Source organism: Balaenoptera ricei, chromosome 6, assembly GCF_028023285.1.
Source record: "Balaenoptera ricei isolate mBalRic1 chromosome 6, mBalRic1.hap2, whole genome shotgun sequence".
NCBI lineage: Eukaryota > Metazoa > Chordata > Mammalia > Artiodactyla > Balaenopteridae > Balaenoptera > Balaenoptera ricei.
In genome coordinates this window covers 116,753,234-116,780,102 of record NC_082644.1, presented here as the reverse complement: position 1 = coordinate 116,780,102, position 26,869 = coordinate 116,753,234, and the positions used below count along the sequence as shown (strand labels likewise).

The following is a 26,869-nucleotide window of genomic DNA, read 5'->3' as shown; positions in this document are numbered from 1 at the left end:
AGCAGGGCGGCCTGACTAATGCCAAGTGCCACTCACTCGCTGAGGGGTGGGAGGTGAGGCCACCCCTAAGAGGCCAGGCCTCACTGCAGCTGCGGCCTCCTCCCACAGATGCGTGTGACTGGCCTTTCAAGCAAGAGCTTCGCCATGTTCTCAGCAAAGTCTGCTGCCGTCGGTGCTGGGGAGGATGGCGTCGGGGAGCCAAGGCCTCCAAACAATCAAGTCGGGGTTCTCAGGAAGAGAGGGGATGGTCAAGGGAACTAGGTGGCCTTATGACTGTCCTACTGAGGTCCTCTTGTCCAGGTTGTCAGCAAAAGGTCAATCTGGGAAGAATGTCTCCAGCATGTTCTTTCTGGGCTTTTATCATATTTGGGGACTAGTCTCTAACAGTCGGTAAGAGACAGAATGTCTCCCCCTGTCTCACGTAGAACCTTCCCCCCTGCAGGACCCCGCCATCGTGAGGGGCTGGGAGCTGGGTCTGAATGGGGCGAGTGTCCTCACCTCCCTGGGCCTCAGTTTCCCCGGTAGTGGGGTGAGGACAGGAGACCTCTGGGAAAACACTTGGTGGACGCCACCTCCACAGCCGTTCTTAGCTGTCAGCTCGGATTCCGAGCTCCCTCCCGGCTCCGTGATGGAGCCTGTGTTATTCTGATTCGGGGACAGAGTTCACGGCTGGCAGCTCTGTGACCTTACGCTGCGCTCGCGGGTCTGAAACACTGAACCGCCTCCCAGCTTGGCCCGTCTTTACTCACCTACCTGGTTCAAGCGTTCGGGGAGGTGACGCCTCACCCCATCGCACACGGAAACCAGCGGCGGCAACGCAGTACGTGCTGCGGGCAGTTAGCTGGTTTCCCGGTGTGCTCCCGAAGGCAGCCTCTGTAAGCGCACAAACCCCTGACTCAGACCCGTCGGTCAGGCTCCTCCGGTGGGGCTGGGAATCTCAGCATCCGCCCTGCTTGGCCCCGCCTCTCTCCGCTCCCCACCTGCCGGCCACGCCCAGGCCACGCCCCCCGCCGCCGCCGCCGCGCAGAGGCGCTGGCGACCCCTAGTGGGAGAGAAGCCGGCGGGCGAGGAGGGAAGGACGAGGGTCCCCAGCAGGGTGACCAGGAAGGAAATGGAAGTGGGCAGAGGCAGGGGGATTCGAGTATGCCGTCACTTTTTTAACTAAAGCAAAAGAGATCTCTGGAATTGTGCGATCCACGGGACAGCAAGAGATGGCTGGTGCGGGTCTGAGTGAGGGCCCACCTGGCCTGGAGGGGGCCTCTCTTCCTCTTCCCTGGCCTCTGCTGGCCTTTTCTGAGAACGGGAGGCATAAGCCTTGTTGCCAGCGCCCTCTGAGACCGGGGATTAAAGTGCAAACGCTGCAAACGGCACTTCGCAGCCTCTGAGAGTGTCAGGAGCCGTTTCTCCGGAGCTGCGTGCGTTCGGCCCTGACTTAAACGCTGTCTCTGTCCAGACGGTACAGTGAGTGCCATTTACTTAAATGACCTCCCATTAGCTGGAGACGTCGCTGGGCCACAGAAGGTACAGCAGAAACTGAGAACGGCCCCTAACGTGGCTTTGTCCTCAGAGCTAAGGGACCAAAAGCCGCGGGAGGAAACGGGGATTTCCTCATTTTCCTCTGTTGGGCCCCGGAAGCAGCGGGGGCGGGAGGATCCCCTGGGTGCTGCGGCATTCTGCCCCGGGGGCCTCGTGCCCCTCACGGGGTGCACACCCTCCCACACGCCAGGCCAAGAGCCCTGCCCGCAGTTCGGGCTCTCCAGACAGCCCTCATCTGGGCTGCTCGCTGGTGTCAGGTCCAAGGAAGGCCTGGAGGCTGCGTCCCGACACGTCCCTAGGGCAGCCTTCCAGGACACACTTTGTCCAAAATGTGGACGGCTCTTTTTCACAGCTTTTCCCAAGGGCATCAATTTCCTCTGCACCCTGTGCCTTTGCTACGATCAACGGGGCCTCTCTCTGCTGTAGGTAAAGGTGTGTCGTAGGGAAGAGAGCCAGAGGGAGGTATTCCAAAACACCTTTTGCTTCCCCAGGGGCTCTCTGGGGCTCAAAATGAGGTCGTGAAAGACTCGCAGGATAATTTACGTTTGCACATAATTCCAACTAGAACAAAGGTAGGAAGCTATACTTCTGGGGTGGCTGCACCTTGCAAATGTTTTTTGTTTTGTTTTGTTTTTTTCCCCGCCACACCGCGCAGCATGTGGGATCCTAGTTCCCCCACCAGGGATTGAACCCGTGCCCCCTGCCTTGGAAGCGCGGACTCTTATCCACTGGACCACTAGGGAATGTACTTTCTGATGCAGCTTTGTCAGCAGAAGCACAGACAGGTGGAAAGGCCTGCAGACACAGGTGGCAGTTGGCCTACAAACTCCCCAGTCTGCCGGCTGGCTTGTGACTCTAGAAGGTATCGCTGGAGCGAGGCCCGGGCCAGCCTGGAGGAGGAGCCCGACCACGGGATGGCACGTGGGAGAGAGGACACAGAGGCGGCCTCCCCTGCCGCCCAGCACTGCCTGTCTCCGCTCGTCTGTGAATGGAGGTGAACAACCACACGCTCCTGCCCTGTCTTCACATGCCAGCATCTCAGTGTGGCCGAGCCACTGAAAAGCCTGGTATTTCAAGGGAAAGTATAGAGGAAACATCTTAAGGCCAACTGGTACCTACCTCTCTCTCTCACCTTCCTGTAGTACATACAACAAATGAATGTCTCCAAACCTCCGGATCAAGCAACCCTCCAGACAAAACCTTCCCATTCCCATCTTCCATGTTTAACAGGAAAAGCCAATCACAAAATCTGTACCATGGGATCCAACATTCGAATGTGAGCAAAGCTAAAATGACGCTCAGACACACACGTATGTGGGTGAAACTATAAAGAAAAGTGAGGGCTGAAGGAAACGCAGGGAAGGAGCGTCCTCGGGGGTGGGCAGGGGGGCGGTGATCCGGAGGCCCCGAAGGGGCTTCAGTGGAGCTGGTTAACAGTCCTACCTAGGGGCGGTACCTGTCACCTGTTTTATCACTCTGTGTTGAACGTGTCTCTGCACATGCACGTCTGATGGGATTTCACAGGTAAATGTTTAAAGTCAGACATAAAATCTCAAGTTCTTCTCTCCCCTCCAAACCCCCAAAGCATAAACAGAACCAACCAAATCCACAGAGACTATAAACGACTAGCCTCACTAAATGTGAGGGAGCTCCCGATGCCAGACACCAGCAACCACGATGCTGTGACGGAGGTGCCAACGTCAGCCGTCAGGGGAGGAAAGGGAAAGGGTACCCCCAGTGCAGCCCTCGCAGGGTCCAGGGAGGGGGACCCCTGCTCCGAGGCTGCTCTGAGCAGCCGGCAGGCACCGAGTCCGTGGTGTGATGCCAGGAGGCGAGCGGCCTGTGGGCTGTGCTGGCCTCATCCCCCGACCACATCTGGGCCCCCTCCTCTGGGGCCGGGGCTGGTTCCAGGAAAGGAGAGACACAGGCCGAAGGGTGTTCAAAGCAGCTCGGCCTCCACTTCCTCCCGAAGCCTCCGGATGCGCTGGCTCTCGGGGAGCCATGCAAAGCCCCCCGTGGTGTCTGGTCATTTGTCACATTAATTTTTTTGTTTTGTTTTGATGGTCCATTGTATTTATTTTGCTTCTGAACAATGACGATCTGAAAGTGCCTCTGAGATCATGATTTATCTCAGCGTCCTTTTTACGATTTATATTTTTCTTAAGTAACTGAGACTAAACAAATGCCTTCATTTTAGAAATGTTAGTAATATTGTCATCCAGAAACAGGTAAAAATATTGCTCCTGCGTTGACATTAGTTAGCACAGCCATCTTCAAGCAGTACTTTAAAATTTAATTCCTGTTCATAGGACAATAAAAACGCTAGGCAAGAGACAATTTTTCAATATCACTACTGCAATGTAATATGTATAAACCAGATGGTTTCAGCCATGAAACAAATGCAGACTTTCTTTTCCCTGGAATATAAACAGGATTCTAGGCTTACTCTATTCAGTAATAAGAGTTTAAGTGATTTTTTTTCAAAGCCCTGAAAAGAAAAAATACTCTTTATCTTCATCGTCTGTAACATTGTTTTGTGTATCTGGTTTTCAGTACCAGAAGGCTGTAAACTTTGCATTCGCAATCTAACTCACAATAAAAGCTTTCTAAGCATTTGAAATAGAGTGAAATATTAATTCTTGTCTGATATCACTGGGTTGTACTATACATAGTTCCATATAAGTTAAACAAGAAATCTGACCCTTCTAAAAATGCTTACATGTAAAGAGGAGGGTTTAAATAAGAAATAAACATCAAGGTCTGTCATGATTAAGCTCCATTCTAAAAAAGCACCAACAGATTACAATACGGTGACATGATTTTCATTTTTAAGTTCAGTGAAAACTGCATATACTGTTTTTACTCTTAAACACAAGTGGTTTATACCGTATCAGGGCTGCTAGCCCCAAGAAAGACATGAACATAGAAAGGTCTTATCCAACTTCAGTATTATTTCTGTAGTAATGTGAATAAAATCCAACCACTGCTTGGGCAACCTTAGGAGAAAGCAAGCCTAAGAGATGAAGACATTTACACCTTTTAATTATACTGTTACCTTATAAAAATGTGAAGTTCAACATTTGTTTCCCTAAAAGCAAAGCACTAAACTGTCTCCAGTACAGTAACCTAGCTAATAGTTAAGATGTGTTTAAAATGTATGCAGGACCTTTAAGGCTAGAACACATCAAGGAGTTTTTCTGAATTACGTATATTCAAATGATGGTGTTATAATTCAAGCTGAACAACAACAACAAAATCTTGATAAAACAGGAAATGGGAGAAATAAAAACTGGTTTCTGAACCAAATGTGTACCATCTCACAGTAGAGTGAATCACTGGGAAACGTAGGCATGGAGTAGATAAGCTCCATGTGAAGAAAGCTGCATACAGGAATTCAAAAGAGTTACAGTACACAGTCCTTGTTTTTTTGTTTTTTAAATATATAGGCTCAAAAAACTGTTTTCTCAGGTTTTTTTAATAGCACATCTTTTGGGGCTTCCCTGGTGGCACAGTGGTTAAGAATCTGCCTGCCAATGCAGGGGACACGGGTTCGAGCCCTGGTCCAGGAAGATCCCACATGCCGCGGAACAACCAAGCCCGTGCGCCACAACTCCTGAGCCCTCGCTCCTAGAGCCCGTGCTCCGCGACAAGAGAAGCCACTGCAATGAGAAGCCCGTGCACTGCAACGAAGAGTAGCCCCCGCTCTCCGCAACTAGAGAAAGCCTGTGAGCAGCAACGAAGACCCAATGCAGCCAAAAATAAATAAATAAATAAATTTATATATATTTTTAAAAAAGCACATCTTTTTAAAATAAATTCTCACTTTTCATTCCAGAAAATGTAAGAAGCAGTTTGCAAGAATTCATGCAAACATGTTTCTCTAAGGTCATGAACTGGTTTGCTAAGTTGCATTGTTTTATTCAAGTAAAAAGCCCTTCTAGAATAAGGGGTCTGTAAAGGAAGCCAATCACCCTCAACTCCAGGGCCTGCACACTTGTAAGGATCTCTATCACTCTGAAAGCCAAAAGGGAGCATGCTCATTTGAGCATTAGCAATATGGTTTCTATCTACATTTTTAAAAATCTAATGCATGTTAAGTTTTTCTGGCAGATTCTTTTTGTATGTTACAAAACGACAAAGCAAAAGCTTAGAATAAGAATCCTTTTTTCTTAGAAAGGTCAAACATTAATCACCGTGGCTCCACCGCCCTCCCCCATGACCCTCCCCCACGGCAGCCAGCTTCCCTCTCCCTCCAGTAACAGAATTAACTGCGGCGGGTGCAGAGACGAGAGCATGGGCTGTGGGGAACGTTACATATTTATTATGACATTCTGAGCACAAACTAGACGGCGCAGACGTGGGGCGAGATTACAACCTGCACAGCGGAGTCTACGTCACAAACAGTGCAACATGCAACCGCCGGGCTCTGCAGGGGGGTCGCCGCTGGCGGCAGCAGCAACTTCCAAAGGACTGTGGCAAATGTCCAGAAATTCCAACAGTGGCTTGTTCTTTGATCTTATGCTGCCTCGGTGGAGAAGGAAACAGATCGGGGTGAAACGAGATCACACAAGTGAGTGACACGTGAGAGCTTCAGGGGCTGCGCCAGAACCGCCTGCTGGAAAGTTCCACTGACATCTGCTTCTATGGAGGCTGAAGGCCACGGTATCTGGGGGGTTTGGTCCCGGGACCCCTCTCCCACCCCCCATTCGCTTTGGTCCTGACGAGGTGAGCACGGGCCACGGCTGTTTCGTCCAGGGGCTTCAGTGCCACCTCGCTGTGCTCGGAGGTCCCAGCCCCCAGCAGTGGCCTCGCTCAACATCCAGAAGACGCACTTCCGGGACCCACGCGTACGAGCCGGGCCTGGGCCGCCCCTCCCTGGGCCAGGGGCCCTGGGCAGCTCAGTGCTGGGGAGAAGTGTCAGCCCCCCAGGGAAGCTGCATCAGCAGCAAACATAGCAACGCGAGGTATTTCTGTTTCATCATCTGGGTCCCTGGCAGGGGCAAATGACAGCCAATCCACAGGGCCAGCTCAGCAGCACAGGGTGCGAGGGGACCAGCTGCCTCCAGAAATGATCCCCACTGACAGAAAGCCAACCCCGCCCTCGGGTCCCAATCGCAAACGTGTCCAGAGTCATTAGTCTGCAGGAAAAACATCGAGAGCCGCCCAGGATTCAGGAGACTTGCGTGACGACCGGGAGGTGCGGGGGCGAAGCGGGGCCTCGGGAGGACCTGGCCCAGGGACCAGCGGCAGCACCCTCACTGCCGAGTGCTCGGCACCCTGCTCGCGGCTCTGACCGTCGACCCGTGACTCAGGTGCTGGACCAGGCGCCAGTGGGAAACGCCTGGGGAGCGGCAGCCGCTCCCCGACCCTCTGTCCCCAGGCCATGGCCGCTGACTGAGGGTCCAGGGACAAAAGCTGGGCCCGAGCTAGCGAGAGGGCAGGTTTGGGGACAAAACGACGGCAGTGACACAAGGGCACTGCCGAGACAAAGACCCGAGTTAACGTCGCAGAGCCTTGGTTGTTTAACAAGCCTGAAGTGGATATATTTCCTAGTTGCAGCATTACTCACTGTGAACCAAAACAACTTTTCTGCCTCTTTACACATCTGGGTTTCCAGAGCGGCCAGCCTCTCTTCCGCGTACAGACGCCCCCTCTGCAGGGAGGAGGGCAAAGGCGGGGGCCTGTGGGGACAGCCGGGTCATCAGCCGGCGGGGGCCTCGTGAAGGTCCTTCCAAGCAGCCTCAGGGCAGGTGTGTGCAGGGCACTCTTCCAACACGTGAGGGACATGAGAGGGTCTCTGCGGAGGGAGGAGAGGACTTACAGACTGGCACACTGAGTCACACGGCCCGGGTCTCGGCTTCGATTTTCTGCTCCCCGTGCAAGCTCTCCGGGTCCTGGAGCTGGGCCACACTCTGGCGGAGGGCGATCTCGGGGCCACCGCCATACAGGTTATTCAGGTACACCCAGGTCTCCTCTGAGATCTGCCCGTAGTCAGCTCCTGCAGGGCCCAAGAGGCTACCGGTCAGGCTGGGCTCACCCTCGCCCCCTCGCTGAAGCCACCGTCTTGGCAGTGGGGGGTCTGGGAGGGCAACCACAGGCTTCCGTGCAAAGCTGTAAATGGGAATCTTGGGATTTTCCAGGGGAACGTCCATTCTCTGAGGACCCTAGAGGGCACTACGATGGCTGCAGCCCCTCATTTCCCAGGTGGTGGGGTTCACGCAAAAGGGCAGGCAGGTGAGGTGGTGGAGTGGGGAGAGGGCGTGGGTAGGGGCAGAGGGGCTGTGGGAGAGGGGCTTGGCCCATCTGCTCGAGTCTTGGACCTGGACACGGACAGATGTCACAGCCTGACTCAGACAGGTGGCAAGCGGGCGCCTGGTGGGACCTGCAAGCCAGGAGGGGCAGAGGGGACCCTGGCTGGCTTGGGAGGCCAGGGCTGGGGCTGGTGAGACCCTCACCCTGCTTCAGTTGGATGTGGCCGCTTCCTTTGACTTGCGCGATCCTGCTGTTGTCAATGGGCCCGGGGGGCTCTGGAACAGACAGGGCTCAGGCTCAGTGCCTCTGGGCCTCCGCAGCGACGGCACGAAAGCCCAGTCCCCTCCTCCGCCACAGCCTTCCACCCCTCAACAGATACGAGCCATTCTCAAGGTGTGCCACCGACACCCGTGATCCCGGAGAGGCTGTCCTGGGTCCAAGGGGTCAGTGTGAAGCTCTTACGGGCTGAGGTGCTCAGGGCACCAAATGCTCATCTCCACGAGTCTGAGAGCCAGAAGGGACTGTGGCATCCCTGGACCCAGCAGAGGGAGTTTTGAGGACTCGCACCCTAGTTTCAGACCTCAGCGTGGGGCGGGGGGCGGGGGGGTAGGGTGGACGTCCAGGGCCAGGTGGACACGGCCCTCATCTGACGGCAGCTGTGCTTGCTGAGCACCCTTCCCACGCGCCCCACTAGCTCAACCCTCAACAGCTGGGTGAGGTGAGGCAGGCGACGGGACCGCCCAGCTCAGCGCTGGCAGAAGGCAGAGCCAGGGCCCGAGGTGGGGCTGCGACTCCGGAGCCGGGTTCTGGATCGACCGCAGCCACTCGGGAGGCCCCTCCCCCTTCCCGCGTCCCGGCGCTTATGCTCCAAAGGGCAGGTGTCCAGTGCGCAGAACCTCCTGGCTCTGCTGAGCCCGCCAGGCTCCGAAGCCTGGCCTGGGAGCCGAGTGTGGGACTCGGGGGCGGTGAGGGTGGCCGCATGCCGGCCGCGGCTCGGGCTCAGCTGTTCCCTGCCGGGGACCGTGAGGGACTCTGGGAGCGGCCCTCTGCTGGGGCCTGTTTCCACCTCTGTAAATCGAGCGATCAGAGGACATGGTGTCCAAGTCCTTTCCTAAGAGTCTGAAGCCATCTGTCAACTAAAATCTATTATTTAGGGCAACAGATTCCCCAAGGGAAAGGGCCTGGCAGGAGGGAAGAGCAGCCGCCCCTGGGCACCCGCAGACAGAGGGTTAAGGGAGGGAAGGGGCAGAGCGAGATGGCTTCTGTCCTGCTGCAGTGAGAAGGCCTGGCCAGGGTGAGGACAGTGATCCCGGCACTCAGGGAGGGGGGGCGGCAGGGGAGCACCCACGCTCTGTGCTCCTGCCCAGAGGGCGCGTGCCTGAAGGGGTGACACCAAACACCTGCCGGGCAGGCACAGATCCTGGGCGCCCCACCTCCGCCTGCTGGGACACTCCCAGCAGGTCGGCAGCCCCAGGTCCCTCCTGGTGTGGGGAGTGGCGGGCACGTGCCGCCTGACTCACCGTTGTCCTTGCCCTTGACGAAGGCCTCCCACTCCCGGAACCACTGCATGCTGATGCAGTAGATGACGCTGGGCGACTCCTCGGCCTGGAACGCCTTGTTCAGCTGGGCGGGGCGGGGCCGAGGGGAGGGTCGGTGTGACTGTCCAACACCCCACCGGTCAGTCCCCACCCCGGACTCTTACCAAACACTAGATTCTCAGAGAAAGTTTCGAATGCCCAGACAAGTTCAAAGAAAAGAAACACCTCCCACGATCCCACCACTCAGATGACTGCTGCTAGCATTTGGGTGAATCTCTTGTTAATAACTTTTTAAAAAGCCACTTGAGATCACACGGTAGATGCTGTTCCCCCACCACTTCATAGAACGTGTCCCCCGCTCACTCCTTGACTGGTCTGATGTCTCATATTGACTGACCACAAAGCAGGGTATCTAACAGTCCAACCCTGGGCTGTTGAACGATGGCGGGTCCCCGAGTCCCCCTGCTCTGAGCAGCAGGGGCCTCGGTCCTCACACACCCGCATGTCCCCTGCACACGTCCCTTTCCTTAAAATGGGATCATGCTGGGTCCTATCTTGCAACTTGCTTTTTTCACTTAATGCACCTTTCCGTGTCAGTTTGTAGAGCCCAGTGGTTCCCAAAGGAGGGCAGCGGGGGGGGGGGGGGGGCGGTGGGGGGGGGTGGGACTCTGCCCCCAGGGGTCACCCGCCCATGTCTGGAGGTAATTTTCGTTGTCACTGGCATCGAGTGGGTAGAGGTCAGGGATGCTGCGGAACCTCCTACAACCCGCACGATAAAGAAGCATCCGGCCCCGAACGGCCGCACTTGTTCCTTCACCAGATGCTTGACAGCCTCCCAGCAGAGGGACCTGAACTCGCTAAGCCCAACCCCTTCCGCCGGTGAAAATCTTCAGTGTCAGGCCAGGCCTCTGGCCACTCTGGTCCCCCACAGAACAGGTCTTCCAAACAGAGCCTGACTGCACTCGGCTCTTCCGGCTCAGGTGCCCGGCTCTCCCACGCCCCACCCCCTTCCCCAGGCACCTTGATGAAGGTGTCGATCTCAATCCGCCTGCGCTTGGCCAGCGCCTCGATCTCCACCTGGCAGATGGAGCACACGTACAGATGGTTCACGGCAGGGCCGCCCCCAAACCTACGCCAGGGCGGGAGGTGCAGAGAGAGAGGGAGTCATGAACCCTGAGGGGAGGGCCCCCGTGGGGAGGGCAGCAGAGAACCTGCTGGGGAGCGAGGCTTCCTGATGCTGCCCTGGCCCAGCCACTGGGCCCCTGGGCACCCTATGCACGGCCTGTTTACTTGTCTCGTCTTCCTCACCTGACTGGCACGGCTACCTGCGCACCTGAGAGCCCACAGCACCCAGGAGAGCGCCCGCCGCAGGGCAGGTGCCTCACAAATATGTGCTTAATGGCCGAAGGACAGTTTAACGCTCTCGCTTCCTCTCCTGGCCACTGGGCAGGAGCCATGGCAGGCAAAGCCCGCCTGGCCTGACTCTAAGGATGACATCAAAGGGAGGCTGCACATCCTTCTGCGGGTGGGGGGGGGGGGCGTCCCCACAGGACCTGGGGATGCCGCTCCCTGTGGGGTTCTGACCCATCCACCAACCACAGGGCGCGGGCGGTGCCTGAGCTGTGAGTGGGTGGGGCGAAGCCCGTCCAGCGAGTCTCCCTGGCCTCTCCTTCCCCGCCCGTCTGACCACCCCCTCGGCCGCGGCACAGCCGGCCTCCCGGATCCAGAGTGACCCGAGCCCGGCCAGGGGCTCTCCCCTCAACGAGAGAGTCACACGCTCTGGGTCTTGACGGACTTGAACCTGGAAGGCCCCAGGCAGCACACGCCCCCGGCCCCCTGAGCCAGGCACGGGGCTGGGGAGAGACACTGGTCAGGATGCCCTGCGGCCAGCGGCCCCACGACTGTCTGCGAGAGGGACCAATACCCCCGCTTGGGCTTGAGCCAGTTTACGGCCCTTGCGACTGGGAGGATCCGGCTGGATGCCCCCAAAGGCGGGCATCTTTTTCGATGCAGACACGGCTGCCAGGGGCGCGCCACAACTGCTGGCGTGCTGCTGTCCTGCTGCCTGAGGGCGGCGTGGGGTCACGGAGGCATCCCCCCGCCTGTCCCCGCCTCCCGCCCAGCTGAGTGCCCGGCCTGGACGGCAGAGGCCGGCCGCGGCCGCCGGTACCTGTTGTAGAGGTGCTCCCAGACGTTCTGGGGCAGGATCACCACCAGGTCGTCGATGTAGTGGTATTTGTAGGGCGGGATGCCTGCGGAGGAAGGCACAGGATGGAGGGCTGGGGCTCGGCCCACCCGCCCCGCGGCCCGTCGCAGAGGAGGCGACCTCACCTCCGTGGGAGCAGAGGAAGGTATGGTTGGTGATGGGCCCCGGCTCGGCGAAGGTGTTGAACTTGTTGAGCCATTCGCGGGACACGTAGAACCGCAGCAGGCTGGGCTCCCGCATGGCGGCCAGGGACACCACCTGCTGCCGCTCCCGCACGGCCTCCTCGCTGCTCTTCCTGGGCGGCGGCCGGGTGGGGGCAGATCAGGAGCCGCAGCCACGCCCCATGCAGGGAAGCCCCGCCTCCCGGGCCCCGCAGCATCCCTCCGCCTCCCAGCAGCGCCACCGCCCCTGCCAGAGTTCCGGCTGCCGTCACCTCCCACCGGGACCACCGGAGAAAACCCAACTCGACTCCTTGGGTTTCCAGCTTTCCCACCAGCAGCCAGCGGGCTCTCTGCTAAAAACCCAAATCCTTACTCCTCCCTGGCCTAAAGCCCTCGCAGGCGCTGCCAGCCCGACGTGCACCGGCTGAAGCCCTGGGGCACAGGCGCTGTTCCTCAGTCCCCCGCCACGCGCTGCCCGGGCCCCACCTGTAGAAGAGCACGTAGGCCTCGGCGTTCTGCACCACTGTCTCGTGAACCTCGGTGACGTACTGGTCGTCGAACTCATACCACTGCCCGTTGATCACGTTCTGGCAGTAGGCGATGTAGTGGCCACCTGCGGCGGGACAGGCAGGCGGTGACAAACACCCTAGGGACGGGGCGGGGCCGGGGTGGGGCCGGGTGGCTGGACTCACTGCCTGCCGTCCCGTGGTGGCAGATGACCGAGAGGAGGTCGTAGGTGGTGATCTGGGACGTGCACTCCTTGGCGAGGAAGGGGCGCAGGTCAAGTCCCTCCAGGGGGAAGGAGACGTGGCTGCTGATTTTGAATGAGTACATCACCTCGTGTCGAAAGCGCTTCAGGTGAATGCACAGGATCTGGGGGCAGAGAGGGGAGGTGCCAGTCACTCCGGGGCTGGCCAGGGCCCTGGGATCCCGGGTAACCTGACGGGGGCCTCGGGGCAGGGCTCTGGGACACCCACTAGCCTGCTGTTTGACCCACTCAGGCCCTGTCACCCAGGGGAAAACAAGAAGCGTAGCGGCTAGAGCCTTCCAGAGACCCAGGCGAACTGATGGTCCACCCTTGACTCTAAACACACTTAAGAACCATGCCTGGGAGCCGGGCCAGGCCAGCTTCCAGGGGTAAAGGCAGATGTGACAGCAGAGCTGAGCCGCACTAACAGGACTGGCGGTCAGGATGGGCTGTCCCCGAGCGCTGGGCTGGTCTGCGCAGGAAGCTGTCACTGGCCCGTCGAGTTGACCATCCAAAGAACTCTGGCCACCAGTCCTGTGGGCGCCGACTTGTAGAAGGCTTCTCCACCAATCTCCCCAGACCTGCTCAGCCCAGCCCGGCACCCGCGTCGGGCCATGCTCCTCTCGTTGCAGCCACAAGACTTGGCCAAGCCCGTTTCTGCTTTGGGGTTTTGCCCACCTGCTCTTTCCCCACTCTCCTTCCACCAGGCCGACCCCTGCCTATGTCCTCAGGCCCCACTCAGATGCCACTTCCTCGGAAAGGCATTCCCAACAGCCCCGCCTATGCCTCACTCCAGACGGTGCCCTCGGCGCCCCACACCTGCCTCCCGCCCGCACGAGGCGCGCTGAGGGACGAAGGAGCCGGGCTCCAAGCTACACACCGAGCTACGAGCCTCCCCACCGGCCAGACCCTCCCGGGGGGTCGCCCAGCCAGAGCAGCAGTCTCCACGGGCCTCCTGAGCCCGGGAGGGGGTCGGCCTCTGCCCTGCGCAGCACCACTCGGGGTGCAGGAGGCCCGGCAGGCAGCGGTGGCGGAAGGCTGCCCACTCACCTCCGGCAACCGCAGGACCTTACAGTACTTCACGCCATTGCGCAGCCTGGGAGCAGAGAGCGGGGGACGTGAGCGTCCCAGGGAGGCGGCCGGCAGGCAGGGGAGCACCCCCCCCACCCCGCTCACTCTGTGAGGTCAAGCTAGCTGGGGGAGCCCGGGGGAAGCACGTGGAACACGGATGGACCACAGATGGAAACAGGAAGTCGGGGAGAAGCCTCTAGAACGCACACACTTACTTTTTACACCGTTCACAGCTATACATGTTGTCACCTAGGGCAGTAAAATACAGAGACAAAGGTTAGAGGGGATGGAAAATGGGGGAGAAGGGCACGTAATGACTTATGCTTTAGAAATAAAACCACAACATGCTGACTACAAGAGACTCACTTTAGCTTCAAGGACACACAGAGGCTGAAAGTGAAGGGATGGAAAAATATATTCCATGCAGTGGTAACCAAAAGAGAGCAGGAGTGGCTGTACTTATATCAGATAAAATACACTTTCAGCCAAAATCAGTTACAAGAGACAAAGAGGGTCACCATGGAGTGTTAAAGGGGTCAATTCATCAAGAGGATGTAACCATTGTGAATATATAGGCAGCCAACATTGGAGCACCTGAATAATTAAAGCATAACTGAAGGGAGAAATAAACAGCAATACAATAATAGCAGGAAACTTCAATAGTCCACCCTCAATATTGGGTAGATCATCCAGACAGAAAACTAACAAGGGAACAGCAGACCTGAATAACACTATAGCCCAAATGAACCTAACAGACATAAACAGAACATTCCATCCAACAGCACCAAAATACACGTTCTTCAGAAGTGCACACAGACATTCTCCGGAATAGATCATATGTTGGCCCACCAAGCAAGCCTTAACAAACTTAAGAAGACTGAAATCATATCTAATATCTTTTCCAAACACAATGGTGTGAAACTAGAAACCAATAACAGGAGGAAACCTAAAAAATTCACAAATATGTGGAAATTAAACAACACATTCCTGAACAACTGATGGGTCAAAGAAGGAATCAATAGGAAATCAGAAAGTATCCTGAGACAAATAAAACTGAAAATACAACACACTAGCACTTATGGGATACAGCAAAAGCAGTTCTAAGAGGGAATTTTATAGCAATAAATGCCTACATTTAGAAAAAAGAAAGCTCTCAAACAATCTGATTTTACACCTTGAGGAATCAGAAGAAGAACAAACTAAATCCAAAGTTAACAGAAGAAAGGAGATAATAAAGATTAGAGCAGAAATAAAACAGAGACTAGAAAGACCATAGGAAAAAAAAAATCAATGAAACTAAGAGTTTCATTGAGAAACTTTGTTAATTTTGTTTCAAAGAAAAACAAAATTAACAAATCTTTAGCTAGATTAACCAAGAAAAAAAGAGGACTCAAAATTATAAATGAAACAAGAGACATACAACAGACACCATAGAAGTATAAAGGATCAAAAGAGACTCCCATGACCAACTATACACCAACACAACAAATTGGATAACCTAGAAGAAACGGATAAATACTTAGAAACATACAACCTACCCAGACTGAATTATGAAGAAATGGAAAATCTGAAAATACCAATGACTAAGGAGATTGAAGCAGTAATAAGAAACCTCCCAACAAAGAAAAGCCCAGCAGAAGTTGAGATACAGATGTAGAGAACGGACGTATGGACACCAAGGGGGGAAAACCGCAGTGGGGTGGGAATGGTGGTGTGCTGAATTGGGCGATTGGGATTGACATGTATACAGTGATGTGTATAAAATTGATGACTAATAACCTGCAGTATAAACAAACAAACAAACAAAACAACTAATACTAAACTTTCTTTGGGTTATTTGTATGGAAATATGTTAATATAAATGTTTCAGACATTACATGAAATTTCTAAAAATCTTAAAAAAAAAAAAAAAGAAAAAGAAAAGCCCAGGACCAGATGGTTTCACCAGTGAATTCTCCCAAACATTTAAAGAAGAATTAACAATTCTTCTCAAACTCTTCCAAAAAACTGAAGAGGAGGGAGCACTCCCAAACTCATTTTATACTGATAGCAAAGCTAGATAAGGACACTATGAGAAAAGGAAACTACAGGCCAATATCCCTGATGAATATAGACGGGAAAATTCTCAACAAAATACTAGCAAACTGACTTCAACAGCATATTAAAAGGATCATACACCATGATCAAGTGGAATTTATCTCTGGGTTGTAAGGATGGTTTATCATACGCAAATCAATGAACATGATACACTACATTAATAGAATGAAGGATAAAAATCATATGATCCTCTCAATAGATACAAAAAAAGCATCTGACAAATTTCAATATCCTTTCATGATAAAAAGTCTCAACAAATTGGGTGTAGAAGGAATGCACTCAACATAATCAAAGCCATATATGATAAACCCATAGCTAATATCATACTCAACAGTGAAAAGATAAAAGCTTTTCCTCTAAAATCAGGTACAAGGCAAAGATGCCCAATCTCACCACTCCTATTCAACATAGTACTGGAAGTCAGAGAAAGGCAAGAAAAAGAAGTAAAAGGCATCCAGATAGGAAAAGAGGAAGTAAAACTGTCTCTGTTTGTAGATGACATGATCTTTTACATAAAAAACCTTAAGACTCCACAAAAAACTGTTAGAACTGACAAACTAATTTGGTAAAGTTGCAAGACACAAAATCAACATACGAAAGTCAGTTGCATTTCTATACACTAATGATAAAATATCTGAATGAGAAATAAACAATACCATTTACAAAAGCATCAGAAACAATAAAACATATAGGAATAAACTTAACCAAGGAAGTGAAAGATTTGTACACTGAAAACTACGAGACGTTGATGAAAGAAATTGAAGGTGGATGTGAGATAACAGAAAATACGCATATTGGGCTCTCCCCGAGGTTCCTGGTGCAGAGCTCTTAAAGTCCTTGTAATTTCCCAAGTGATAAGAGCACTGGGAGCGTCTTCTGTTCTAATATTTGCTCTTTGACCAGGGTTTCTAATACAGAGCTCCTAAATCCCTTGCGATTTCCTGAGTGATGGCAGGATCTTTTGTTCTGATGAGGTGACTCTGGGTGGGCTTCTGGATTGGGGCTGGCCACCAGGAAGACCAAGCCATAACTGGAAGTTTGGAATTTTCAGCACCACCTGGCATTCTTCAGAGAGGGGAGAGGGGCTAGAGATGGAGCTAATAATTGATCATACCTACGTAAAGAAGCCTCCATTAAATACCAACAGTATGGGGCTTGGAGAGCTTCTGGGCTGGTGAACACAGGGAAGTTTGGGGAGAGGGTCACGCTCAGAGCAAATGAAAGCTCCAGGCCCCTTCCCACATGCCTTGCCCGATGCACCTCTTCCATCTGGCTCTTCCTGAGTTATATCCTTTTATCATAAACCAGTCACCTAGTAACAAAATGTTTCTCTGAGTTCTGCAAGCCGAGCCGCTCTGGCTGCTCTAATTGAAGCCAAGGAGGGGGCCGTTGGAACCTCCCATCTATAGCCAGCCAGTCAGAAGCCCAGGTGACAACCTGCACTTGTGACTGGCGTCTGACGTTGGGGAGGGGGAGGTCTTGTAGGACTGAGTCCTTAACCTGTGGGGTCTGACGCTATCTCCAGGTAGAGAGTGTCAGAATCAAGTGAAACTGTAGGATACCTGGCTGGTGCTGCATAATTGCTTGGTGTGGGAAAACCACCACACACCTGGTGTCCACAGTGCTGTGTGGTAGTAGTGTGAGAGTAGAGGAGAGACACACAGGAGGAAGATTGAGTTGTTCCCACACAATGACACAAATAAAGAGATAGCCTGTGGTCATGGAGCAGAAGAAGAACTATTGTTAAAATGTCCATCTTACCCAAAGTCATCTATAGATTCAAAGCAATCCAACGATGTTTTCATAGATATAGAAAAAAAAATCCTGAAATTCATATGTAACTACAAAAGATCCCAAATAACCAAAACAATCTTGAGAAAGAAGAATAAAGCTGGAGGCATCATATTTCCTGATTTCAAACTCTCCTACAAAACTACAGTTATCAGAAGAGTATGGTACTGGGACTCCCCTGGCGGTCCAGTGGTTAAGACTCTGCCCTCCCACTGCAGGGGACACAGGTTTGATTCCTGGTCAGGGAACTAAGATCCTGCATGCGGCGTGGCCAAATTAAAAACAAAACAAAACAGTATGGTACTGGCATAAAAACAGATACACAGAACAATGAACAGAATTGAGAGGCCAGAGATAAACCCATGCATATATGGTCCACTAATATTTGACAAGGGAGCCAAGAATACTCAATGGGGAAAAGACAATAAACAGTGTTGGGAAAACTGGATGTTCACATGCAAAAGAATGAAATTTTACCCCTATCTCACATCACTCACAAATATCAACTTGAAATCAGTTAAAGACTTAAACGTAAGACCTGACACCATAACACTCCTAGAAGAAAACATAGGGAAAAACTCCTTGACATTGGTCTTGGCAATGATTTTTTGAATATGACACCAAAAGCACAGGCAACAAAAGCAAAAATAAACAAGTGGGACTACATCAAACTAAAAAGCTTCTGCACAGCAAAAGAAACAATCAACAAAATGAGGAGGCAACCTACAGCACGGTAGAAAATATTTAGAAACCATACATGAGATTAGGGGTTAACATCCAAAATATATAAAGAATTCATACAAGTCAATAGCAAAACACAAATAATACAATTTTAAAATGGACAGAGACCTAAATAGGCATTTTTCCAAAGAAGATATACAGATGGCCAACAGGTACATGAAAAGATGCTCAACATGACTAATCATCTGGGAAATGCAAATAAAAACCACAATGAGATATCACCTCACACCTGTTAGAATAGCTATTGTCAAAAAGACAGAGATTTTTAAAAAAATTATTTGTTTGTTTATTTATTTATTTTTGGCTGTGCCACGTGGCTTGTGGGATCTTAGTTCCCCTACCAGGCACTGAACCCGGGCCCTTGGCAGTGAACGCACGGAGTCCTAACACTGGACCGCCAGGGAATTCCCAGAAAGAGATTTTTTAAAAAGACAAGAGAGTACAAGTGTTGGCAAGGATGTAGAGAAAAGGGAACCCTTGTGCACTATTAGTGGGAATGTAAATTGGTACAGCTATCAAGGAAAATGGTATGGCGGTTCCTCAAAAAATTAAAAATAGATCGATCATATAATCCAGCAATCCCACTTCTGGGTATATAACCAAAGGAAATGAAATCACTATCTTGAAGAGATATCTGTGCATCCATGGTCATCGCAGCATTATTCACAAGAGCCAAAAGGTGGGAGCAACCCAAGTGTCCATCGACGGATGATGAATAAACAAAATGTGGTCCATTTACACAATGGAATATTATTCAGCCTTAAAAAAGGAAGGAGGGACTTCCCCTGGTGGTGCAGTGGTTGGGAATCTGCCTGCCAATGCAGGGGACACAGGTTCGATCTCTGGTCCGGGAAGATCCCACATGCCACGGAGCAACTAAGCCTGTGTGCCACAGCTACTGAGCCCGCACACCACAATTACTGAAGCCCGCGTGCCTAGAGCCCGTGCTCCACCACAAGAGAAGCCACCGCAATGAGAAGCCCACGCACCGCAATGAAGAGTAGCCCCCACCCACCGCAACTAGAGAAAGGCCGTGCGTAGCAACCAAGACCCAACGCAGCCATAAATAAATAAATAAATAAATAAATTTATTTTTTAACAAAACGTAAGGAAACTCTACACTTGCTACAACATGGATGAGCCTTGAGGACATTACACTAATAGACGTAGACTAGTCACAAAAGGAAAATCACCGTATTTGACTTAGATGAGGAACCTAGAATAGTCAAATTCATACAGACAGAAAGGAGGATGGTGGGTGCCCAGGGCTGGGTGGAAGGGGGAACAGGGAGTTGCTCTTTAAGGGATAGTTTCAGTTCTGCAAGATGAGAACGTTCTGGAGATTGGTTGCACAACAATATGAATATAGTTAATGCTACTGAACTGAACACTTAAAAATGGTTATGATGGTACATTTTATGTTATGTATATCTTACCACAATTAAAAATTAAACAAAAAGAGTTTTCCCAAAGGTTAGTGAGATGCCAATCACTGAACAGAAAAACAGGAAAAGGACAGGAATGGGAAATTTTAAAATAAGAAATACAGCCAATACACTTTAAAAACAAAAGTTCAAGCTCATCAATAATCAAGGAAATGCAAAATTAAAGACTGTTATCCTTTTTGTCCACCAAATAGGTAAAGGAAGGAAAACAGGTGAACTGCCAAGAGCTACAGGCGGTGGGGCTGCGAGAGTGTGCAGTCCCAGGCCCAGCCTGGCAGGCAGGGGTGGGACTCTGACGGTGAGTCCCAGAAACCCTGAACTGTGTGCTGACCCAGCCGGCCAGGTCCACCTACCCTTCAGCTCATCGGCGGCGAAGAAGGCAGCGAGGCAGTCTTCCAGGGTGACGACCGGCCCCCAAAACCAGCTGGGGGTACAGGATACCACGAACCTACAGAGACAGAAAGGGGGTGGCGGGGGTGCTGCCAGGGCCTCGGTGAGAGTAAGACGTGGGGGCCTTTGGGCTGGGGTCCGTTTGGGCCCAGACGGGCAGCTTGGCCCGGTGGGTGGAATGGGCCAAAGTCTGGAGCCAGAAGCCTGGGACTGCCAAGCCAGCAGCTCCGTGTCCTTGGGAGGGCGACATCACTTCCCCCCGAGTCTCGCCTTCCTTATCTGTGAAGGGGCCCCAATCACGCTGGCCTGTCTTCCGGGCAGAGTACAGGTCCCTGACATCAGGCAGGTAAAGCCGGCCTCGGGGCACACAGTGGGGCCTCGGGAAGGCCACCACGGCGCTCCCCACAGGGCCAGGCCTGCACTCCAGCCGCCGCCCTCCTTTCCAGCTGCCACTTGGTCACACCCTCCATCGTCACCTGCCTTCCGATCCAGAGGCCCACCCGAACCAGGCCATCCCAGGACGGCCGAGGAGCTCTCCCACCCCACTTGGCTAACCCCCGAGCCCCTTTCAGCCTCAAGCTCCCTGCCAAACTACACCCTCAGCCCTGCAAAAGCTTGCACTTTGCTGTTAAAGGTCTGTCGCCTGTCAGCCTGCGAGTTCCAGAAGGCCAGGCCCGGCTGGTCTTGTGTCTCCAGCGGGCGGGAAGGTGGCATACCGTCGGATATACTCCACGATAAAGGCCAGCCAGCCCTGGGCGGCGGAGCTGTCCCCACAGGCACCCGGCTTGGCCGGCACGTTCTGGTAGATGGCCGAGTGGAGCTTGGCCAGGTCTTCCTTGCCAGGAATGGGCAGCGACAGGTCCTGGAATGTCTCCACCGTGGTGGACACCTGTGGGGTTGAAGGTCAGCCTGGGTCTCCACCTCCCAGGGTTCCACCCTGCCCAGACCAACCAGAGTTTGCACCCCAAACCCCAGCCACCAGAGGGCAGGTGTGGGGCCGAGAGCCTGCTCCCCGAGCCCGGGACACGGGAGGCCCACAGCCGGGGCCCACCCCTAGAGAACGGCAGAGGGCACCAGGCAGAAAACCAGCGCCCCACCCCCAAGCTGCGTGAGGACCCCGGTGCGTCCCTCCCCTCCCCCAGGGCGCCCACCCGGTCACAGGTGAGACACTGCACGAGGCTGAGGATGGAGCCGTCGAAGATGTCTGAGATGACGCTGCGGTAGCGCTGCTCCTTCCGCCGCCGGCTGCCGGCACCCGGTACCTGGGCTGGGGGCACAGCACAGGACTAGGCCCAGCCCCCACTGGCCTGTCTGGGGCAAGGGGCGGGTGCTGGGACTTGGGGTCAGATCTGCATGAGTCATGTGACGGGCCGGTGCCTCACTCATCGTCTGTGGGATGGGGCCCCGCTCGTGTCCCAGACGTGTGAGGAGGGTTCAGAGACACTGCGTGAGGAGTATGGCAGCCCAGCCCCTGGTAAAGAGCGCTCCAAAACCAAAAACGGCAGCCAGAGGTGCGACTGCCATCCCAGCCCCGAGCTCCACGCGGGGAGGCCCTGCCCACCTTCCCTCCCCGCCCGCTCGTCCGAACCTTTCTTGAGCACGTAGGACGGCCCCATCCTCACGGGGCTCGCACGAGGAGGGCTGCCGGCCAGCTTGGCGTGGCCCTCGTGGTGGTGGACAGGGCTGCAGGGGCGAGAGGCGCTGCGCATGTGGGCCTCGTTGTCCGGCTCTGGGGGCAAAGGGGGGACCGTGCTGGGGCAGGGCAGCCGAACCAGCCCCGGGCCTGGTCAGGAAGACCTGCCAGCGCCTCCTAAGGGGACTGAGGCCTGAACCCACCACATCTCCTCCGTCCTGGGCCCACCCCAGCCCCCCAGCCCCACGCAGAACGCGCTGTCCACACCCTTCCCGTTGCCAGCGGAGGGCTCAGGCGGGCTCTGAGTCCAAGTGAGCCTGGACACATCATCTACCCGATTTCTCACCAGTAAGTCGGGTCTCGTGGGAGAGCCCCCAAGGGTGGGGGGAGCTGAGCAGGCTGTGGGTGCTCTGCCCCCCAGCAGGAGCTGGACGAACGGGGCTGCGACGCCTCGAGTGGCTTGGCTGGTACCTGGCGTCCGGCAGGGGCTGGTGGACCGCGGTGACGGCGGCTGCGTGTCCGTGGGCTGCTGGTCCAGGGCGGCCATGGCGGTGTCCACATCGGCGTCCTCGTCCACCTGCTCCGAGTTGGTGCGCTGCTGGCCCCACGAGAACTTGCGGTCCTTCATGCGCTCCTTCTCGGAGATGGCGCGGCCTGCCTCGTCCGCGATCAGCAGCTCCGTCTCAGCCTGGGAGCCGCCCCTGCCGCGCCCCTGCCCGTCGCCCTCACCGCGGTCACTGCTGGAGTCACAGGACAGGAACTCGTCCTCTGATGGGCTCCGGTCGCCCTCCCGCTTCTCATCCGTGTCGCTCGAGTCCGAGTCCCGAGCCTCGGTCAGCGCTGCCGCCGCGGCCACCACGGGCTCCTTGAGCTCCTCGTGCAGCTGGTCCATCAGGCAGCGCAGGAACTCTTGGGTGTCCTGGAACCAGGGGCGGCATCGACACGGATGCCGGGGGGCCCACACGGGCACCCCTCACAGTGGCCTGCTCAACACTGCTGTCCTAACCCCCCTTCCACTGAGGACGACGCTGAGGCTCGAGAGGCTGGCCGAGCCCTCCCAGGTCTCGCGCTGTGAAGTGGCAGAGCAGAGACGGTGACCCAGGTCCACCCGACTCCCAGCTCCTGCTCTCCATCACCTGCGGCCCTGCTTCCAACTCAGCATGGGAGAGAGTGGACATATCGCGTTCAGCCATTAAAGTCGCCTTGCTCCCTAAAGGAGGGGACAGTGAGGGTGGGCAGGGAGCCCGAGTAGGACAAAGGTGACACTGTGAGTGCGTCTGCAGGTGAGCACTCAGCTGAGTTCCACAGGGAGCAATGCCACCCGGCACGCCAGGCTGCCTGCATCCTTGACCTGCCTCTGGTTCTCTCTGCCCTTCCAGCCCTTCGCCAGCCCCCGTGCCCACGCCTTCCCCTGCCATTGTGACTGGTGCAGGAGAACACGCTTCCCGCAGGCCTGGGCATGACTCGGACTAAGGTGCCACTTCAGGTTGGCTGGGTCTCCAATCCCAGCACTGACGCTGTTATTCTGACTACGCTGTGACTACGTCATAACCCAGAGGAAGCCAGGGCAGCGAGGCCTCTGGCACAGCCTGCCCACTGGCCCAGCCATGAGCAGCGCACACAGGAGGCGCTTTAAAAGGTCAGAAGATGATGGTGGCCGGCCTCTGACAGCTGGGGGCACTAGGTGCTGTGCGGGACCACTGGATTCAAAGTCCTGTCCTGTCCCTCACAGTCCCTGCCCCGGACGTCAGAAGCAGCTCCCGAGGCCAACTCCTGCCCAACGAGGCGGGGATCACGCAGTGGCCAGACCCAGCCAAGCACCCAAAGTCTCAGGTCACCGATATGGAGAGAAGGGCCTCGTTTTCTCAGTTCTAGCGGAGGGAGGAGAGGGCTCTGGTTGGATTACATCGAGCATTAGGGAAGGGGTAGGAGACGTGCGTCCTGTGTGTCAGGGACACTGAAAGGTTCTTTTTAAGAAAAAGGCCCTCAATACATCATCTACTTTTCTTGCTGGTTCTTCCTTTTAACAAAAGTACCCTGTGTTCATTGCTAAAATCTCAAGCCATGTGGAAGCATGACAGCATCCTCTGGCCATTAAGAGAGCTCTACAGCTACCTGTATGTTTCAGACTCAGAAACGTCCCCTGTGCTACGCCCAAGACCCAGAGAAAGGGATGCTTTGGCGTCGAGTGGATGTTCGGCAGCAGTGAGTAGCCCTGCTCCCGGTGTCCTCACCGAGAGCCTGAGGGCCAGCAGGGGTCCTCGTACAGGGAGGGCCGCACTGCGGTGAGGGACGGCTCAGGTAAGCCTAAATCCCGGCCCTGCCGCTGTGCACTGTGTGACCTGAGCCACTTGTAGAACCTCTCTGAGCCTCAGCTCCTTACCTATAATGTGAAGGTAATGACGGGGCCCACTTCATGAGAGTTCTGTGAGTAGAAACAGGGCTGAACTTATGTGGCAGGTACTGACCACCTAATAAATGGTACACGGTGGATTCTGATTACCGTGGGTATTACCACTCCCCAGAAAGGGCGGTGCGGAGGCAATGCTGGGCTTCTCAGGCAGAGGCCAAGTGTTCATCCAACTGAGGGTGTGAGCAGAGAAAGGCCCAGCAGCCCTCACCCTGGGGAGAGTGGGGGCCGAAGGAGGGGGCCAAGGGCATCCCTCAGTGACCGCTGCTCTGTTCCTGGGCCCCCCACGCAGGCAGCAGCGTCGGCAGTGCAAACAGGTTCAGGCCAGCAGCGAAACCCCAGTCTGGGGCAGGACTTGGACCACTTGAACGGTCAGCCTGGGGCAGGGGGAGGTGTGTGGCTGCATTCTGCTTCATCTTGGGCCCACGATTTTACGCCATAGAAAGATATCACTGGTTTCAGAGGGATTCTCTAGATTTACAAAAACTTGTCATCAAAATGTTTACTTTAATAAAAGTGAAATTCTGCCTGCGACTTGGGGAACAAGAAACCATGTGCCGATTTGAGTGAGGGCTGAAGTGCAGACACCTGGAGATAAGGCTGCCTGAGGTCAACTTTCCCCTCTGCCATGTACCAGCTGTGTAACTGGTACGTGGTAAGTGGGTGAGGACTTGGCCGCTGAGCCTCAGTCTCCCCATCTGTTGAGTGGGGAGAACACCAGGTTGCCGGGAGGCCCCGACGTCCCCACACAGGTGAAGGGCTCAGGCAGCAGGTCTGATCCAGGAGCGCGGCCTGGCAAAGCAGAGCTGCTGCTGCCGATTTCCACAATGGTCTTGGCTTCAAAGCCAGGCCTGGTACGTTACAGCCCTGGGTGTTCCCCGGGCAGCTCGGACGGCCTACCTGCTGGGCATAGCCTCGGAACATCGGGTTGACCAACTTGATCCCATGGGACAGGCTGGTGGGAACCACGTAGCTGGGGCTGTAGGAAGAGCAGACCCGTTAGTACAGGTGGCCCGCTCTGCGCTGCTCAAGCCCGTGAGGGCGGCCGGGCAGCCAGTACGGCCAGATCAGACTCAGTGATGCGTTTACTGCAACTCTGGGAGGTGCTAACCTGGCCAGGAGCCCCAGCAGGTCTGCACATCTCTAAGGTCAAGATGGAAAACGTCAAGTCACGGTTCAGTGAGGCAAAGGGCTCCTGATTGGGATGGTATCATGTCCCACCAGCCCATGACAAGCTACTCTAAAACTGTTCTCATTATAAAATATTTATTGTGGTTTTCTAATTTCAAAAGTAATACATGGGGGCTTCCGTGGCGGTCCAGTGGTTAAGACTCCGCGCTTCCACTGCAGGGCACACGGGTCTAAACCCTGGTCGGGGAACTAAGATCCCGCACGCGGCGTGGCGCGGCTAAATAAATAAATAAAAATAAATAAAAATGACAGCTGCTTTAAAAAAAAAAACACATGTTCATGATTGAAAAACAGAAAATTTCAGAAAAGCACAGCAAAGAATCATCAACACTAACAGCACCACCCAGAGATAACTACCATTAAGATTTCCAGATTTTTCCAAGAAAATAGAGACGCATATACAAAATTACATGCAGGTAAACAAATGTGGCTTCTTAAAATTGGAATTATATTGCATCATACTGTTTAATAATCTGCTTTTACACTTAGTATGTTTCTATGCACTCACAGTTTTTTTTGTTGTTGTTGTTTTGTTTTGTTTTGGGTTTTATGGCCGCACCGCGCAGCTTGCAGGATCTTAGTTCCCCGACCAGGGATTGAACCCGGATCACAGCAGTGAAAGTCCTAACCACTGGACTGCCAGGGAATTCCCAGCACTCACTTTAAATTAGTCCCAATTTTAACTTTTCCTGGAGAAACAGATCTAACCCAGGCTTCTGGTCTTTAAAGTCCTTTTCACTGAGCTAAAGCCCCTGAACGTCAGTGCAAGCCACTTCTGAAATTCTTTCCTGTGTGCACAAATGTGGCTGAGACCTAGGAGTGGTCACCACACAACTCTGGACCTCAGCACACATGCTGCAAAATGCTGCCATCTTCAATCAATACCAGGCTCAAATTCTAGCTCCACCTTTCACAAGACGTGCTGTCTTGAGCGAGATCCTTAAATCTTCTGAACCTCAGTTCCCCAATTTGTGAAACAGAGTTGGCTATGACCTACAGCTCGAAGGGCTGATGTAAGCATTGCACAGGGTAAAACACAGCAAGTGATGGTGAGAGGCTGAAGGCACAGGAAGGGCTCTATCAAGGGGCCGACAGAAAACCCATCCCCCCACCCCTGCCCCAGGTCAGGGACTCGGTCAACTCACCGTTTCCTGTGCCAGACCTCAGAGACCAGCTTCTGGTAACTTTTGCACAGGGCTGGCTTCTTGTCTGTGCGCACCAGGCCTCCACACTCCAAGAAGAACTGGGTCAGTGGGGGGCTGGGGGACGGGGCAGGGAGCCAGGTCAGAAGAGAAAAGAAGGGGGGGCGTGGCATTGTTTACAAAGAGCCGGGTGGAGAAGCAAAAGTGTCTTGTGTGGGGTGTACTGTGGCCCCCCGGAGCCAGAAATGCCTGCAGAAGGCATTGAAGGACACCACCTGTTATGGGCTGAATTGTATCCCCCCAAATACATACACTGAGGGCTTCCCTGGTGGCGCAGTGGTTGAGAATCTGCCTGCCGATGCAGGGGACACGGGTTCGAGCCCTGGTCTGGGAAGATCCCACATGCCGCGGAGCAACTAGGCCCGTGAGCCACAACTACTGAGTCTGCGCTCTAGAGCCCACGTGCCACAACTACTGAAGCCCGCGCACCTAGAGCCCGTGCTCCGCAACAAGAGAG

At 54.3% G+C, this 26,869-nt stretch overlaps 1 protein-coding gene across 4 annotated transcripts in view; it reads right to left on the bottom strand.

Moving 5' to 3' along the window:
• Positions 1–5,835: 5,835 nt before the first annotated feature.
• The window catches only part of USP20 (ubiquitin specific peptidase 20), a 47,743-nt gene continuing 26,709 nt past the window's right edge, over positions 5,836–26,869 (bottom strand). For 2 of the 4 annotated variants that reach the window (XM_059925818.1, XM_059925819.1), the window contains exons 9-25: positions 26,356–26,469; positions 24,920–24,998; positions 22,081–22,528; positions 21,565–21,705; positions 21,128–21,243; positions 20,693–20,865; positions 19,940–20,034; positions 13,728–13,761; positions 13,492–13,537; positions 12,386–12,566; positions 12,180–12,306; positions 11,658–11,827; positions 11,497–11,578; positions 10,347–10,455; positions 9,309–9,411; positions 7,992–8,063; positions 5,836–7,534 (exon numbers count right to left, since the gene is read on the bottom strand). In XM_059925818.1, the coding sequence (XP_059781801.1) occupies positions 7,374–7,534; positions 7,992–8,063; positions 9,309–9,411; positions 10,347–10,455; positions 11,497–11,578; positions 11,658–11,827; positions 12,180–12,306; positions 12,386–12,566; positions 13,492–13,537; positions 13,728–13,761; positions 19,940–20,034; positions 20,693–20,865; positions 21,128–21,243; positions 21,565–21,705; positions 22,081–22,528; positions 24,920–24,998; positions 26,356–26,469 (2,251 nt within the window). In that variant the 3' untranslated portion in view covers positions 5,836–7,373. The remainder of the gene's footprint in view (positions 7,535–7,991; positions 8,064–9,308; positions 9,412–10,346; positions 10,456–11,496; positions 11,579–11,657; positions 11,828–12,179; positions 12,307–12,385; positions 12,567–13,491; positions 13,538–13,727; positions 13,762–19,939; positions 20,035–20,692; positions 20,866–21,127; positions 21,244–21,564; positions 21,706–22,080; positions 22,529–24,919; positions 24,999–26,355; positions 26,470–26,869) is intronic. The other 2 variants (XM_059925820.1, XM_059925821.1) reach the window with 2 other exon arrangements.